Source organism: Sus scrofa, chromosome 7 (genome assembly GCF_054392235.1).
Source record: "Sus scrofa isolate SSC_HxYL_T2T_F1_AM1 chromosome 7, Sscrofa_HxYL_maternal_Yorkshire_Landrace_v2.0, whole genome shotgun sequence".
Classification (NCBI taxonomy): domain Eukaryota; kingdom Metazoa; phylum Chordata; class Mammalia; order Artiodactyla; family Suidae; genus Sus; species Sus scrofa.
Genome location: NC_139389.1, coordinates 66,287,702 through 66,305,832, shown reverse-complemented (window position 1 = coordinate 66,305,832; position 18,131 = coordinate 66,287,702). Strand labels below are relative to the sequence as shown.

At 55.8% G+C, this 18,131-nt stretch overlaps 1 protein-coding gene across 9 annotated transcripts in view; it reads left to right on the top strand.

Annotated features, from left to right (window-relative positions):
* The window catches only part of LINGO1 (leucine rich repeat and Ig domain containing 1), a 205,573-nt gene that overhangs the window by 173,983 nt on the left and 13,459 nt on the right, over positions 1 to 18,131 (top strand). The window contains exon 1 of one of the 9 annotated variants that reach the window (XM_001929187.7): positions 13,385 to 14,009. The exons of the other annotated variants lie outside the window; for them this stretch is intronic. Within the exon in view, the coding sequence (XP_001929222.4) occupies positions 14,004 to 14,009 (6 nt within the window). The 5' untranslated portion in view covers positions 13,385 to 14,003. Of the gene's footprint in view, positions 1 to 13,384; positions 14,010 to 18,131 lie in introns of those variants that run through there. 9 annotated transcript variants of the gene reach the window in all.

Sequence of the window (18,131 nt, the reverse complement as noted above, 5' to 3'; positions counted from 1 at the left end):
CTCAGACTGGGATTTCAGGCCGTGGGGATGGAGATGGGTGAATAATCACAGCGGACTCAGCGTAGGGAGAGGTCTGGGCCAGGGTTGACCTCAAACCTGGCCCTGAATGTGGGTTTATACTCTGCTGCATCTGCTCCCAGGAGAAGGGCAGAGCTGGCTGGCCTCTGCTCTGGCCTCCTGGGGGTGGGACCTCTAGGTTTCTGCCTGTGCTCCACCTGCTCAGAGATTCATGACCTGTATTTAGGGCACAAAGGAGAGGGAAGGAGAACTCGGCCCTCTCAATGAATTGTAGGTCACAGCCCAGTCCTCTCTCCGCTTTCCCCATCTGCCCTCCACAGGCCCTTCTGCCCCCCACCAAAAAAAACTCTCTTGGTTGCCATGACAACAGGGTGCTGGGAAGCAGGACTTGTTATGGGGACAGAACCAGAGTGTGCCAGCATGTGTGCCCAGGGTAGGTGGTGTCTTCGTGTACACGCCCAGGTCCTCCTGCACACTGGTGTGGGGTGGGGTAGTGGTGGGGCTGTGTGTTTGGGTGGGGTCCCTTCGGGGCTGCAGGCCTGGTTCACACCCGTGTCCCTGACATGTGGCTAAAGCTCAGGCAGGAACAATCCATGACTTTACTGACTGTGGGGGCCATAGATGTGTTTTTCCCCCTCAGTGGCTGGGTGTCTGCCCCCCACCAGGATCGTGCAGGAGGCTCATCTCATGTCACTGGCCCCTGCACGAAGCCGGCAGGATAGGGCAGTGCTGTCCCAGTTTGCAGATGGGGAAACTGAGGTCTGCTCCTGCCCTCACTCATTCTCTGGACTCACCCTGGGCTACCAGCCAACCTGAGGCCCTTCTGGGGCCTCGTGGCTCCCCCAGGCAGAGGAGATACCTGAGGTGCATTTGAGAGCCTCTGTTCCTGGGCTGTCTCTTCTTCCACGGAGGCAGGCAGGCTAATGTCCACCGCAAGGGAAGAATTACCAGCAAGAAGTTTAACTTTGCTTCTCTTTATTCTTTGTTCCCAGAGCTAACTGGTGCTTAAGGGAAGGCCGCCAGCCTTCCTAAAGTGGGTCTAGAGCCAGCTCTCTATGGGGATCCGTAAGCTGTGCATGGGCAGAAAGTAACTGCAAGTGTGCAACAGGGGGAGCCAGGGTCTGAGGCAGCAGCCCTGCCTACGTGAGGAACCAGCCTGCCTGGGGATGGGAGGGCGCACACAGTAGGCTTGACTTGGTTCATGACGCCTCCCACCCTTCAGACATTAGCTGGCATTTCTCTTTAGCCATGAGATGTACACGCCCACCCTGACACACACACCTCCAACATGGGAACTAAATGTGACGATGTCCCTGCCAAGTTCAAGAGCAGAGAGAGAGCTGGGCACCAGTAGAAGGAGTGGCGATGAAGCCTATCTCTCCACCTGCTGCTTGGGCCGCCTCCAGGGAGAGAGATCGTGAGAAAGAGGGGGCCTTGCGGTCAGCCTTCAGCTCCACCCTGTTCTGCCTGGGACCCTCCCTGGCCCCTGCTTCCTGGGCTGGGATGTTGGCATTTTTGCCGGTTGGCCGGCCAGGACTCCCTCCTCCCAGATCCCTCAGCCTCCTGATGTGGGAAGTGGATGGCTAGTCTTCTCTAAGCTGCTCTCTTTTGTGGGAGGAAGAGGGCTCCCAGACATGCCACTTCCAGGGGTGTGCATATGGGAGGAGGAGTGTCTGGTGTGCAGGGGTGGGGGGGGGGTCCACACGTCTGTGAGTCACTGGGAAATTTCCTGAGGGCACACCAGGCCTCTCTTCCCACTTGCCTGATGAGCTACCACGACAATGCAGGTATTTATGGCTGGCTTTCACACCCCAGCAGGTGGTGTGAACACACTGCCTCTGAGTGTATGAGCCCATGTTTTGGTTCAGTGTGGGGGCACCCGTTGTCTGGCCTTCCAGATCTCTCCATCTCAGGCTGCCAGCTGAAGCCATGTCATTTACCCCAAGGAGAGGATTCCATCTGGGGGTCCTCCTTCCAACATCAAATCTCTGTGCCTGTCACCAGGGCTGCTAGTCCTGGCCCCACTAGGGCAAGTCACCTCCCTTTTCTGAGCTTCTGTTTTATCATCTGTGAAATGGGCAGAGTAGCCGCCTCTTTGGCTGTTGCTGAAGGGATTGAGGGAAACAGCCCAGGCCTGGGGCCATCAGCTTCAGGAGTGACCAGTGAGCAGTTGGCTGGAGCACAACCTGTCCCTGGCTCAGCCCTGCTTTGGGCCCATTCCTGTCATCTCGGGGCACATCTGCAGGGTTCTCTCTTGCCCTCTCAGCATCACTCATACTGCTGCCAGGGCCATGCTCATGTCCCAGATTATAAATATGCTGCAAGCAAGTGGTGGCCCAGAGGGAGCAGGTCAATCCCCAGGTCTGCCCTCGGGACTCCTGGAACCAGAGTCCCCCCCTCACCCACTTGCCCTCCAGGCTCTGGTCAGCCAATTGTGGGGGCTGGGTTTCCAGGACAACACAGGGCAGAGAAGGGATAGAGAGGGAGGGCATGGTCCGGGTACAGACTACAGCGGCTGCTCCTCCCCAGCACAGCTGGGAAGCCCTGAACGGGGGCTTGGATGTTTTGTCCATAGACGAATGGGGCTTGGAAAATGGGGGAGATGCAGAAAAGCCCTGCTCATGACACCTGATCCTGACACATACAATCAAGATAGTGCATCACATTTAACAGTGATACACACAGCACGGATCTGCAATACAACACCGTTATAATAAAAACCATAACACACAAAGCAGACATTTCTCCACCAACCAGACTCAGGATCACAGCAGTGCACCCTCTTCAGGGCTGATGATGTGCTGGGCCCTGTCCCTGGGGCTCTGAATGGATTATGTCATCTAATCCTCACAACCCTTTGGAGCAGGCGAAGGGACTTGTCTAAGTGCTCTGCCCAGAGAGGTCCATATTCCAGAAGGTTCTCCCACTCATTACACCTCCTGCTGTTTCCCTGTTTGCAGACAGATCATCCCCCTGCCCAGTCCCATGCTAGAGGGAGATGAGATAGGCAAGCAGAAAGCCTAGGCGTCCTGCTTCGGTGTGGAACCAGACTCTCAGGAAGGATGCCCGGTTGTCTGCATCCCTACCTGAGATTTCCCTCTGGCCAGAGCTGTGGCTCCTTTCTGGGTGGAAACCCAAAACCATGGGACAGACCAAGGCTGCCTAGGATAAGCTAAGGGGTGCAGAATAGAGTCCTGGAGGAGAGCGCCCCCCCCTCCCCCGCCGCCCCGCACAGCATAGCTAATAAAAACTCTCAGGATTCCTTTCTTTCCTCACCCACAGAACAAATGCTCCCTTTGAAGGTATTTCAGGACCCAGGAGAGGAGCCCATCTGCTGCCCAGAGCCAAGCCCAAGAGGTGGGCCCCTCCCTGCTCCCTGTGTGACCTCAAGCAGGTTATACAGGGGCATCAGGCTGCCTCTCCAGGGCAACTTCCCTAGATTCCGATGGCCTCCTCTTCCCTCGTATGGCCCTTGGCAGAGCTGAGCACACCATGGGCACCTAGGTGCCCACATCAAGCTGCTTGGTTCCCCCTCCTGGAAGGGAGCATCTTAGAGACTGCAGACCCCCAGCCTGTGAGACTGTGAGGTTCAAGCTCTTTGTCATCGAGGAGCCAAAATGGTAGCATTTCCAACCATTCTTCCTACCCCTCCCCACTGGCCCTGAGGCCTCTGTTGGCAGCTTGGGTTCTGGAGCCCCAGTCCATCTTCCTCCTTATTCCCTGGGGTGGGGGTGCCCTGTGTGTGGTGGATCCTGGGACCGGCCAAGGCCTGGCAGCTGGACACCTTGCCCCTCCTCAGTTGTCTCCCCCTTCCTCCTAACATCCTGGACTCAGGCCTTAAATGAAGCGTAAACAGAGCCTGGCAGAGGGAAGCCTCATTAGGCCTGATCTAATTAGGAGCCCCTATGAGATTGGGGGTGGATGAGGGAGGTAGAGGGAGTGTCCTATGCACAAGGGCCTGTGTGCACTGGGAATATTACATATATATATGCTCCTAGGACCCTCCCCCACAATCCTCCAAGGTAAGAATGACTATCCCCAGGTAGTGTGAAGGGAAAGGGGCTCAGAGAGGGTGAGTGACTTGCCCAAGGTCACACAGCCAGCAGATGGCTTCCCTGTGATATGCACCCTGTATGTCTGGCCCCAGCATCCAGTTCTTCCTAGCACCCCAGTGGGCCTCAGCACATCTGGCTGGCCAGGACCTCGGAGTTCTTCGAGCTCCTCTGTGTCCTCTGTGGCAGGTCTGCCCAGCCTCTGCTTACACACTGCAGTGATGGGGAACTCACAGCCCATTTTTGGCTCTTTATGTCTGTGGACCTCCTCTCTCCCCCCAGCGCTGCCTGACTTCACAGTGGGTCAGGATGCTGGAGAGGTGCAGGGAGGGGGGCAGCCAGTCTCTCTGCCTCTCTCCACACCCTCATCCATCTCCCTCTGCCGTCAGGGAGGGTGTGGGGGGAGCCCATGCTATGCCAAGCGGCAGGCTGCCCCTTCGTTAGTCTTAGCTAACAAGCTGTTTATGGGTGTGACATGACACCTGCTTTCTTCTTTATAACTTCAATAATTTATGGGTATATTAGCGGCCAGACGGCTGCCCTGGGTCCCAGCCAGACGGGACGGGGCGATGCAGCCGGGTGCCTCTGCCGATATTTACTCTTTCTCACCATCAATTATTAAGGGAGCTCTCCTTCGTTTTTACACATAATTACATGCACTGTTATGGTTCAGACTCCCCTGCTCTTAATCCCTCTAGAGAGGGGCCCCGCCTGCCCAACAGGCTAGAGAACCCAGCAGGCAGACACCCTACCTGGGAGAGAGACGGTGGCAGCCTCAGCCCCACACCTCCTCCGCTGAGCTGGAATCACCTTGGCCATTGCCAGGCTTCCTTGGGGTCAGTTGTCTCTCCCCACCATCCCAGGGCCGGGCCTTTGCACCTGCTATTTTCTTTGCTTGCAGTATCATCCCCCACCTCCCATCTGCTGGTGGCCCCGTCCTCACCCTTTGGATTGCAGCTCAGCCATCCCCACCTCCTGGTTATCTATCCTGCCTCCCCAGTGCCTGGTGTGTGTGTGCACAACCTCCCCTGTTTCCTTCATCTCAGCCGAGATCGTTCTGCGCTGAGCCTCCTGGGGCACGGAGGAAGCTTTAGCAAATGTTTATTGAAAGACCGAATGGGAGAATGGATGGATGAAAGCCTCCACCTGCCTCACTATTAATGAGGCTGCTGCAGCACCTGCCCCTCCCCCTCCTCCAGGAAACCCGTCCTTTGCCACAGCCACAGTCTCCCGCTCCTCCCAACTGCTCCAGGCCTTCCTGGTCTGAGCTGGGATCCTCAGAGGGCCACAAGGCCTAGACCCTCCATCTATGCCCCTAGCACCCAGCAGAGGTCAGGTCAGGGTGGCGGGAGGGCAAATCCTGACGATCTCAGCTCTGCTGTGTGACCTGGGGAAACTGCTCACCCTCCCTGATTTTGTTTCCTCATTAGTTATATGGGGATAATAACAGTTCCTTCCTTACTTGGGGTTGTGGTTGAGGCTTACATGAGATAATTTAGAAAAGCACCTAATACAGGGCCCAGCATGTTGTAGGGGCTCAAGCAATTTTCCTTAATCTCAGCTATTCTCTCCATGAAATGAGTTGATGCAAAGTTGAACTGAATAATATTGAATTTTAATCCAATCACCTTATTCACACCTTCTCTTGTCCACACCTCCTTGTTTTTCAGTCCCCCTGCTATGTAGCTGGCCCCAGGCTGGGTTCATGGTGGCCTCTGCAAATATTCCAGATTGATTGGTCAAGACTTTCTCAGCATCTCAGGTCACACTCAGGAAGAGGGAAGGGGGACCAGGCTCTCTCATGCTACAGAAGAATAGACTGAGATCAGAGAGGTAATGTGGTCTCCCCCGAGTTAGTGACAAAGTGGGGAACCAAGCCCTGCCCTCCCACTGGACTTGAAAGCCAGGAAAATTTCCCTGAAGACCCTGTGCCTCAGTTCCTCCTTCTGTAGGAAGACAGAATAATAGAATGGCCATGGGTTGTTGAAAGGATTAAATGAGTGACTTAGAACCATCGTGCCTGCTCATAGTAAACACTCCGGACTGTGGGGTGCAGGATAAGCCCAGCTTTACCACTCCTCTGGAATCAGAGTTGACCATTCTCATTCTTGTTCTTATGCTTTTCTTATATATGTGGCTATCAATGCGTAACTTATAGGGTTTGGGGCTTGTTTTAAAATCTTATATAAATGGTACCATCTTGTACATATCTTTGTTTTTTTTCCCCTCAACATTGTGTTTGTGAGAGCACCCACACTGACACATGTGGCTCCAGCTTGTCAGTTTTCATTGCTGCATAGTATTCCCTTGCATGGCTATATCACATTCTGTTCATGCCTCCTTCCAGTGATGGGCATTTAGGGCATTTCTAATTTTTCACTCTTACAAACACTACCCCAGGAACATTCTTGAGCTTCTGTTCCTTGGATACGTTTCTCCAGGATCTATACTCAGGAGGGATTTGTTGGGCCATAGCATGTATATCTTCTCAACCTTACCAAATAACTATCTAGTTGCTGTGTCATTCCTCACCCTGACCAGCAGCAGATAGTTTTCCTGCCTTGTTTCAGTGTTCTCAGCTATACTGGGAGAAAGGAATTTTTATGCCCATTTTACAAATGGAGTATGTATTACTTATTGTTTGCTGCATAACAAGTCATCCCAAAACATAGTGGCTTAAGACAACAAATATTTATTATCTCAGTTTCTAAAGGTCAGGATCCAGGTGAGGTTAGTTGGGTGCCTCTGGCTCAAGGTCTCTCTCTCACAAGGATATAATCAAGGTGTCCACCAGAAAAACAGTCATCTCAAGGCTGGGCTGAGGGAGGTCCGCTTTCAAGTTTGCTTATGTGGCTATTGGTAGGTCTTAGGCCCTCATGGAGTCTTGATTAGAGACATCAGTTCCCTTCCATGTGGGCTTCTCAACAGGGCAGCTAATAACATGGCAGCTGGCTTCTACTATGGAGAGGGGGTACCCAAGAAGGAAGCCACAGTCTTTTTGTAACCTAATCTCAGAAGTGATATTCCATCACTTCTGCCATATTCTGGTCACTAGAGGTGGGTCAATTAGTCCAGACCACAGTCAGGGAGAGCGGATTGCAATAAGGGGGGTTACCAAAAGGGAGGGACCATTGGGGCCATCTTAGGGGCTACCTGTCACAGGGCAGCTGAGACTCAGAGAGGTAAAGTGACTTGCTCAGGGTCACACAGTGGTTAGAGAGCGCCAGGACTAGAACTCAAAACTGCTTGGCTCTGGGGCTGGACATCTTCCGAGCTGCCATGCTCTTTGGCTTAAGTTAATAACAGGTTCTGACTTAAGTTAATAAACAAGTCTCCTGCACAGCCGAACTCAAGACAAGTGCTTAATAAATGGATTTGCTAATAGTGCTGTCTGTTTACACACATTAGCTCAAGTTCCCCCTGACATGATCCGTGGGGACAGCCAAGCCCAGACTCTTGGGAGAAGTCGCTGCCAAGCCTGGAGCCCAGATTCCCAAAGAGCCAAGGAGTGTCCCTTTACATAAACTACTTTTTGTGTTTGCTTTTCTGGTTTTGCTTTCAATTTAATCATTGGGATGGTGTGTGTGTGTGTGTGTGTGTGTGTGTGTGTGTGTGTCTAATGGAGTGCACACTTCCCTGTGTTCTTAGGAGAGCTAACTGCAAGGTCAGAAACATCAGATATTTCCCTGGGGGGACTTCAGGGTGGGCAGGGCTGACGAGCCCCTTCACTGACTGACCCCAGACAAATTCTCTGCTTCTCAGCTATTATGGATGCAGCAACCAGGCGCCAATTCAGCAGGCTGAGTAGGGGCCAGTGCCAGGACCTCCCTCATCCCTCTGCTGGCTTCTGCTGTGGATCCTCGAGGAGCCTTTTGGCCTCCTCCTGTTTTCTCCAAGTAGTGGAGGCTGCTGCCTGCATTGCTTCTAGATAAGTGAATGTCACTGATGCTGGACTATTTCCAATAGAGGCATGAGTGATTGAGGACCCCTAGATGAGAGGAGGTGAGAGTTGGGGATTCAAGAGCAGCCCTGAGCCCCATGCCCTGACCCGCTTCTCGAGGGGAACCCATTGATCCTTCCTGATGAATGGATTTTAGTTGAGTTTAATTTGCACACATCAGACCCTCTGGAATCTGGGCTCTGAGGTCTCTGTGGAAACTGGAGGAGACACAAGATCAACCCCTGCCTTCGGGTGTTCCTGATTCTCAAAAGGAAGCACTCGATCCAGGCTTCTTATGATGGGAAGGCTGAAGGGGACCTTACGGTGGACCCCTGACCCTTGTCTTTACAGAGGAGGGGCTGCAGGGTCATGGGGCAGAGAGCAACCCTCGAGTAAGTATACTAACCATAAAAATACCCACATTTATCAAGCGCCTACTGTGGGCCAGGCCCAGCATCAAGTACTGGGTATACATTTGGTCCTCTGTATCCATAGGTTCCACAGCCACAGGTTCAGAGGGCTGACTGCAAAGGACTTGTGCATCTGTGGATTTTAGTATCCATGGGGGTGTCCTATAGCCACAACTGTGCATGAAGTCATGAGATCCTCACAACAAGGCCATGAATTGGGTTCTACTGAAATCCCCATCTTACAGAGGAGGAACCTGAGGCTTAGAGAGGTGCCCACGCATACAAAGGCCGACTCAGAGCAGGAGACTGAGGTGGTTAGAGGAGGCTTCTGGAAGGAGGGGGCCACACAGTACTCTGCATTGGAGGGAGGAGTCAAGGAAGTGAGTCTAGAGTCTGAGAAAGCTGTCAGTGATCAATAAGACATGCCTGCAGTGGGGGCTGCCAGGGAAGAGGGTGCCACAAGGAAATGAGGGTGGGCTTTCCACACCCCTGCCCTTAGAGTCTTGGCCTCAGCCTGTACCCACCGTGGGTGTCTCTCCATGCCAACCAGCACATCTCCACAACCAGCTGGGCCAGCAGCTTTGCAAATAAGTGCCCCTCCCTGTGCCAGCTGTCCCATGCAGGATGTGGCTGACCAAAAGCAAGGGTGCACCCGGATCAGTGTCCTTGAGTAAGTCCTTTCCCTTTTAGGTACCTCGGTCAGACCCTCTGTAACATGCTCAGGTGGGACTCTGGAGTCCCCGCGTCCCTTCTGACTCTTAGGGAAGGAATTAAGAGGGAGCGGGAAGGCCCAAACCCTGGCCACAGCTCTGGGTCTGCCTCTTAGAGGTGACTTTCCTCCCAGCCCCCTCAGAGGGTCCTTCATCCCTCACCCCCTCCACAGCTGCACCAGCACGGGGTTCTGACCTATGGATTTTCTGCCACTTCCTGATCCACTTCACTCCAGCCTGAGTCTTTAGGACTTCATTATATCAGCAGCCTCAGCAAGCCAGCATGCAGGGCTGCAGGGCTTCTTCGGTGGCTCCCGGAGGCTAAAGGGCCCCCAGCTTCTGGGCTTCAGCCTTCTAGAATCTCAGGGGCCTTCAAGGAGCACCCCCTTGTGTCTTCATCTCACTCTCCCCACAGAGCCCTGAACTTAAGAGACCCCAGGCCAACTCCTTATTGCATAACTGGGGAAACTTTCACCCAAGGAGGGCCAGTGACTCCCCCGAAGGTGACACAGCAAATGAATAAAAGTGCTCAGAATCACATTTGTGGCATAAAGTGGAATATGGGGTCCACCTGCTCCTCAGGAACCTCTAGCTGGATGCTGGCTCCAACCCAGCCCCCCAACCCTGCTCCATGCCCAGTGCCATTTGCCCAGCCCCCACCTGCATCCCTGGCTCCTGGTCTCCGTTTTTCTTGCTAATTAGAGGTCTCAGCAATGACTCCACTGTCCCAGGCATTTTAGAGCTGTCATTAATTTCAAGTGCCTTCAGAAATAATCATCATCGTAAAACCCCAAGAGCTGCTGGGATGCAAACAGGCAGGACCAGCACAAAGCAGGCATGCAGGCAGGCCTATGTGTGCCACCCCTTCTTTCCTGTGCCTCGGGGGACTGGGTCCTGCCTCCTTGGCCTCTCAAGAGTCAGGGAGAGCAGGGCTTGTGCTCTGACACCACACGCAGAGCTTCCAAACCCAGCTCTACCTCTTACACAGAGTAAACTTGGGCAAGTCACCAGCCCTCCCGGAGCCTCAGTTTTTTTCATCTGTACAATGGGGATAGCAAATCCCAATCCTGAAGTGAGATGAAGTATGTAAAGCATAGCGCAGAGCCTGGCTTTCAGAGGGAGCCGAATAAATATTAGAGGGTCCTGCCCCTCCTCCAGAGTCCCCTGACAGACCCATTCCAGCTGCTCTGCTTTGCTGTGAGCACCCAGGCTGCAGCAGCCTGCCTGCTTCTTCCAGCCATCAATTCCTGCTTATTGGGACTTGCTGAGTTTTCACCCCAAAGCCAGGATGTGCTGGGTGCCCACTCTGGAGACATGCTGTCTCAGGCCTGCTCTTGGAAGCTCCTAGTCTGACAGAGAGGAAGGAGATTTGCCTGGAAGGGCATTTCAGCCTGAGGAGGAGAGACAGAAGTAGAAGGAAATGGCCCTCCTTTGGTGTTGAAGCCCAGGTGGGAACCAAGGAGAGGGCATGCGGAGCAGGTGGGCCAGTAAGGACAAAGGCTTGGAGCCGTGGGTGAACATTCTTCAGCTGCAGCTCCAGGGCGTGACCTCGGCTTGTGCCATTGAAGTCTTGGACTGGGCCATTCCGATGTTGCACAGTTAGCATGGCCCTTGGATCCCTGAGAGGGCCTTGTTGGGGACCACCCCACCAGACAGGAGAGGAAAGAAACCTGTGCCCTGTGACAGGCCCCCTCCCTTATATGGAGTTTCTGGTGACAAGGCCAGCGGCTGGCACCCTCACCAGGCCCAGGATGGGACCTCAAAAAGGATTTCCTCTAAGTTCTTCCCCTCAATGCTTCCCCTTCCCCATTATTTGCCCAGGTGTATATAAGACAGAGGGCTGGGAGGGGTCATTTCTTTCAGAGAAGCAGAAGGGGAAACGGCTTGGATACTATTTACAATGGAGAACTAAGACTGCGACAGTTCCTCCCAGACACACAACTCCTTGGTCACCCCTGCCGCTCCAAGGTACAGAGGGACAATCGCGGGCTCCAGAAGACCTCACCCCGGGACTCCAACTTCCTTAGCCAGCATCTGGGGATTGAGGGTGGGGGCAGTAAGGCTCTGCCCCATTTCTCCGTCGAGATCACTGAGGCAGGGAGCAGGTGAGTCGGGGGCGGAGATCTGCGGTGGCCGTGCAGTGCCTGCGTCAGTCGCCGCACCAGGAATAGCCCCCGCCCCCGCCCCCGCCCCGCAGCGGGTCTGCGCGCCCGCCGGGAGCCTGGCGGAGCCTTTACGCAGAGCGAGAGTGTCTATTCCTGTCGGGCTGGTGGGAGGAGGCGGCGCGGGAGGGCGGGAGCTCACGGGTAACTCACACAAACAGCCGGGGTGGGGGAGCCGGGGAGCCTGGAAAGGGGGTCCAGGCGACAGAGTTGAGGGGCCAGGGAGCCGCCTGCGCTGGGCTCTTGAAGGGAGGGGGACTCCTGTGTCGGTTTCTTTCTTCCCCTCCCACCCCTAAGACCCTCCGCCAAGCCTGCCCCCTCCTGGCTTACGCGGGTGGTGGGGGAGGGGGGAGGCTGGAAAGCGATTCCAATCCTCTATTCGTGGCTTTACTAACTGTTTGACCCCTGGGAAGCCACAGAAACTCTCTGGTCCTGGGGTTCCTTCTCTCTGTCACAGGGGGCCAACAGCGCCCCCTCCCAGGGTTGTTGGAGGATGAATGCAGAGTGCCCAGCACAGTATCCTCACTTGCTAAGAGGTAGCTCCACTTAGGCCTAGAGACGTAGAAGACAGGAGATGGTTCTCCAGGCAGAACTGTCCGGAGCGCGGTGCGGCAGTGAGCCTGAGAAGTACCCAACTCTGTTTAGCTAGAACAGAATGTCTGTGCAACTCTTTGGACTGCCTGTGAAGCTGAATAGTGGAAAAGTAAGATGGTGCTGGGGTGGGGACAGACTGGTGGCCCCACCATGCCGGCCAGGTATCTGCAGTGAATGTTAGGCAGGCTCCATGCAGGACGGGGCACTGGGAGCAGGATCCTCGCGTCTGCCCCAGACATGGAGAGGCCTTGGGCCAGTCTCCCACTCCCTTCCCTGGGAGCCTTAGCATCCTTTTCTGCGGGGACTCCTACCCCTGTGGGTTCCAGGTATCAGGAGCACTGAAGTGCTCATGGGATGCACTCCCAGCAGTGGAGAAGGGCGAGCTGCCAGGTGATGTCAGCATTGATGGTTATTCTAACCAATCTAGTTTAGTGTTAAAGGGTATCTGGCTTCAAGGAAATGGAAGGGGATGTACAGTGGAAGGAAGTGAGGTCCCAAAGGTTGTAGCTCACTCTGCGGGCTTTGCCAAGACACCCCCGTCAGCCGATTCTCTGTCTGCCGGTCAAGGACGATTAGGGTTTCTGAAGAGAAGTCTCTTTCCTTAGGCCTAAGTATATGGCCCTCAACTCAGAATCCCCTGGACCTTTGGGAAGGGGGGGTGAGGGACAGCCAAGCCCACATTGAGGCTCTGCGTTGCCCTCTGCTGGCCGCTGGGTGCAGTGCCTGTGCCTAGAGCCGGCCAGAGCTGCCTGCTGCCCTCTGCTGGGCAAGGAAACCAGGCTGGGCGGGGACCCAGACTGCAAAAGAAGGCGCAAGACCCCGCTCCGGGTAGAGCTGCGGGGCTGGCGCTCCTTCCTCGCACTCCCCTGGAGCTTCCCTCTCTTCCTGCCTTGCTCCGAGGCCGCCAGGTTGTGGGCCCAACAGGGATTCTCAGACAACTCTGAGAAGAAGGGACAAGGCGCAGGACCGAGGCTCCCGGCCTGACCCTTCCCACGCCGTCCTCCAAACAACCCTGGGCTGGTGGGGAGCCTTGCCGGTTCACGTGCGTGTGTCGGTCCACACGGCATTGTGCAGTAACCCCGGTTAACACGTGTGAACACACTCATGCGCTCACATGTACACGCGAGAGGCCACGCGAGGGTGCGCACACACCCCAGGGAGGACCGCAGGCCAGACTCCCCTGGGCCGCCGCGGCGCGGGACTCGTAGGGGCGCGGCCGTGTGCGGGGCTGAGGCACGCTGGTAACGGCCATCGCGCAAGGCTGGCGCGCCCCTTGTCTGTGCCCCTGGCCAGTTTCGCTGCCCCACCCGTGCAGGGCGGTGGTCGGGACGCTCCTCGCACTCCGCCCCCTTCGCTGAAAGGAGCGCCCCACCTTACCTCCCCCCGCCTCGGTTTTGCGGCCGCGCCTTCTCCTCCCCCGCCCGGCTCCCGCCGCTCGCTTGCTCCCTCCCTCCCTCGGTCCCTCCTCCCTCCCTGGCTCGCTCCTCGCTCCTCGCTCCTCGCGCTCCCTCCCCGCGCCGCGGCAGAGCGCGGAGCCGGGGCGGGAGCCGGCGCGGGAGCTGGAGCGGACGGCCGGCGACAGCGCAGGCGGCGGCGGGTCTTGGTCCCGGCCCCGGAGCGCGTGGAGTCCCCATCCGCGCCGCTCCGGCCTCTCTCCCGACGCGGGGCTCCGAGCAGCATGCGCGGCCGCTGCCCGCCGGCGTCAGCCCTGGCCTCGGCCCCGTTGCGGAGCGCGCCTGGCCTCGACCCCGGCCCCAGCGGCAGAGGCGGCGGCGGCGGCCGCTCCAGGCCGGCCCGGGGCGCAGAACCAGGCTCGTGGAGCCCGCGTCGTGCGTCCTGAGCACGCCCGCCCCTCCGCCCGCCGGGGCCGCGGCCTCCCCCCTGCCCACTCCCCGGCCCTTGCCCCGGCCCCGGCACCAGCTTGGCTCCGGCAGGCGTGGGAGAGACAGACAGACAGACGAACGGATAGCCCCGCGAGGGCGAGCGGACTGCCGGGCGGAGGTGTCGGAGGAGGAGGAGGAGGAGTAGACGGAGGAGGGGGCTGGGCAGGGGCTGGGGCCCGGCGGGGGAGACATGCGATTGGTGACCGAGCTGAGCGGACGGACAGCGCGCCCGAGATGCAGGTGAGCCCGGCGGCCGCGGCCCAGCCCCAAGTGGGCAGCCCGGCGGCGAGCGCCCCTGGGGGTCGCCGTTAGCCTGGGCTGCGCCCTCCTGGGGCTGTGGGGCACCCCAGCGTCACCTAGACCCGCTTTGGGGTCACAGATATGACTCCCCCCCCCCCCCCCGCCCAAAGCCCTAGAAATGAAGATTCCTGCTTTCTCGTACCTCCCACTCCAACAAATTCCAGGTTGACTAGCTAGGACCCGGAGCTGTGGAGGGGTCCCAGTGCTGTTCGTCCTCTGCCCCCCTCCTTTTCTGAGCACTGGTCACCCTGAAGGATAAGTCCCTAGCACGGGGTGCCCGCCTCTCTCCATAGACCCTAGACACCCCAGGCAGCCCTAGCCAGCACAGCACCAGGTTCCTTAAGCCGGTGGATGCAGGTCAGGGACGGGCTTTCTCCACAGGCACCGGGCTGGGCACCACCTCCCTCCCCTAACCTGGAGCAGCCTCTTTCTAGCTCCTGCCCATCGAGGGAGAGGAAGAGGCAAATGGGGGCTAGGAGAGTGGGAGAGAGGGACTTGGGGTTGAGGAGGACCCAGGAACCATTTAGGGGCCTCCCCTTTGTCTTCAGCCTTTGCTTCCCACTTCCTCCTGCCCCACTTTTCATTCTGAAGCAGACCTGGTGGGAGGTGGGAACCAGCTGAGCAGAAGAGGCCTCCTTCTCGACCCCCTACCTCTGCAAGGAGGGCTGTGGGCTTCCCGATCCCCCAGGCACCTCCAGGTGGATCCCACTTTGAGGAGGGGTGGGGTCAGGCCCACCCCGCCATGCCCTCCTGTCTCTTGTCCTGGGTCCCAGCCCTGGTTGTGCCAGTGTCGGCATCTCTTCTTTGTTCTCGGAGGTCCTGGGGTCAGGCTGGGGAAAAGGGGCATCTGGGAGTAGGGCAACAGCTCTGCCCTGGTGGGGTGGGAGTGCAGGAAGCCTGAGGTGGGGGCAGTGCCATCTGGGCAAGCCCCTTCCCTGCTAGCCCAGCCCTCCCCCAGGTTTCCTATACTCATCTTGGGCAGCCAGCTGGAGGGTGTGCAGCCCAACCTGGCCCATGGCTCCGGCTCAGCCCTGCTGGTCATTATGCCAGTGTCTCCGGCACTGGTGCCTCCCATGCCCAGGGAGAAATGAGCCGGGGCATCCAGGCGGCAGAGAGCCTGGGGCTTCCCCACAGCCAGTGAGCAGCACTATGAAGGAAGGGAGGGTCAGCTGCTTCCAGCCCTTTGTCCTTGTTTGGGCCAGGAGGGGCTCAGAGTCCTCACACCTCTGGAAAGATGCCAGCACCTGGTTTGCTGGGACAGCTTGCCTGCCCTTCCTGCTTTCTTCCCATAGCCTGAGGCAGGGGAGAGGGGATGAGGTTGCAGAGGGGAGAGGCCAAGAACTCCTCATAGGGCTTCCTGGCCGCACCCAGCTGCCCCTCCTGGAGTGGGGCTTAGCATAAGCAAGGGCAGGCTCCCTGTGGCATCCTTGTTGTCTCTGTCCCCTCTCCCACTCCCTGCCAATTAAAGTTTGAGGTGGCCCTTGGGTAGGGAGGGCTTGGTCAAGGCTGCAATGCTCCCCAGTTTCTGGAGTTAGAGTGGGTCCCTCATCCAAAGAGTCAGGTTTTAGGAGATGAGTGGGTGCTCAGGGCCGAGGTGTCATGGCCTGTGGGCTGAGGGCAATGGGGAGACTGCTCTCCCCCTTGCAGTAGTCCTCTTTGATCCTAGGGATCAGCTCCTCCATCCCCTGCCTCTGAGCACCCATTTTCCCTATACTAGATATTTTCTAGTATATATACACTAGGATATCTAGGGGGATATCAAAGTAAAAAAAAAAAAAAAAAAAGTCTCGTGAGGGTGGGTCGTTGTTCAGCAAAAAGCCACACAGGATCCCTGGTACCTGTGATGGCTCATCTGGTGCTGCTGCTGTCCAGGTGCCACCAAAGCAAATGGTGAGAGGATCATGATTGGGTCTGGGGGTTGGAGGAAATGCATTCCTTTTAAGAAATGAAGCAGTCCAGTGATTTGCACAGGGTCCCATGGAAGCATGAGGCAGTGTGTCAGGTGCAGGTTTGAGGAAGTGAGTCCTCTGGGGCTAGGGAAGCACCAGGGAGGGGAGGCTTTCAGTGGTGGTGGTTTCAGAGCCAGAGACTTGGTTTTGCTGGCTGGGGTCTCTTGGTCTAGCTGTTCTGTGCTCTTTGGAAGGATGGTGGCCTTCCAGCCCCAGGGTCCCTCCCTCCTGATGGTTACCCATTAATGGCTCTCTGTTCTGTCCCCACCAATCCCCTTACATATCCCACATATCCCCCCATCACCTGGCTTGGTTCAGCATTCCTACCCAAAAGTCTTTGCTTCTCCTGGCCCCTCCTCTAGGAAGCCTCCCTGACTTCTCCATGTCACTGACCCTTCTTCTCCAGGCACCCACAGTGTAGAAAGAATCACACTGGTTTGTGCCTAATATTGTACCACCTAATTCATTCACGCATTTATTCTACACATCCTGATCTGCCCTGCTCTGCTCTGGGCTGGGCTCTCCCATGGCCCCCATGGATTGCCTTGAACACCTGGGCAATCCTGTACCCATCCCTTGGGCTCCCCTGCCTGGCCCCTGGAATAGGGAAGGTGCTGGAGCCACCAGGGAGCAGCTGGTTCTGGTGGCAAGAACTACCTGAAGGGGACACAGTCAGTGTCTTTAGCCTGTAATGGATGGACAGGGATAGGTGATGTCAAGGATGCCCCAGGCAGGGGTTGGGGAGAGCCAAGGCAGAGTATTCAGTAGCACACAGCCGCACTTAGAGAAGGATGGGATTTGTTCCTGGGGCTGAGGCAGGCAGAGGACCTCCAGGAAGAGAGAGAGACTGGGTATCTCTGGAGGGAGTAGAAGACTTGGCAGAGACACAGAAAGCAGGATTCCAGCATCAGGGATGGTTTTTCTTTTTTTTTTTTTTTTTTTTTTTTTGGTAGAAAGAGTGTGGGAAGGTAAGTTCATTTCCAAATGCATTTAAGGCATGCTGACCTTTGTTTATTATGTGCTGAAAGAATGAATTAACATCCTTGGGTTCTGTGGATCCGGTAGAGTTGTGCTGACAGCTGTCTCCTGTTCATGTGTGTTCAGTTCCTCCAATGTTATTTAATAGTGAGGTTGTTGCATGTGGTCCCTGAAGCCAGATGCCTGGGTTCACATCTCAGCTCTACGACCATCTCACTCTGGGATGTGGGGCAAGTTACTTAATCTCTTGGGCCTCCATAAATTGAGGATAACAAGGGGGCCATTGTGAAGACTGAGTATGTTCATGTGTTCAAAGCATTTCGAACAATGCCTGGTACACACTAAACTCTCCAGAACTGCTATCAATGCTGTGCTCTCAGAGTTCATATCAATGCTGTGCTCTCAGTCAAATCTGGTTCAGAGATCTGATTTCATAGCTGAGAAAACCGAGAGCCAGAGAAGTAGAATGACTTGCCCAATGCCTTCTTCCTGACCTGTGGTCTGGGATTCTTTCTCATCGGTCTAGGCACGGCCTGTTAATTAATTAATCAATATATTTACTACTGCTGCTCTTCATATAATGAACATCAGGGCCCTACTCCCCAACCCGAGCACTGACACTTTAATAACGACATACATCGTCCCCTGTTTTTCTTCTCACTCCATCCCTTGGCAACTGCTACCCTACATTATCTATTTAGCCTTCTCTTGCCTTTTAAAAACCTTGTATTTCAATATAGATAAATTACTCAGATTTAGCTATTTTTGAACTTTGTAACAGGAGCATGAACACTGTACATGGCCCCTGTAATTTGCTGTTTTTCTTCATCGTCCTATTCCTAAGCTTCATCCCCACTGTTGCCAATAATGGTAGATGTAGTTCATTCATTTTACTGAGGTGTAATGATCTGTTGTTTCAACGTAAACTGTATTTCTTCTTCTTCTTCTATTAATGGGCCTGTGGGTTGTTTCTCCTTTTGCTCTGACAATGCTGGTGAACCTTCTTGTCCCTTCCTCTGAAACAATACGCTGAGCATCTCTGGGGCACGTAGCAAGGAGCAGAATTGCTGGGCCTTAGGGCATGTTCATGTTCGACTTTGCTAAGAAATGTGCCACTGTGGTTTTCCAATTGGTC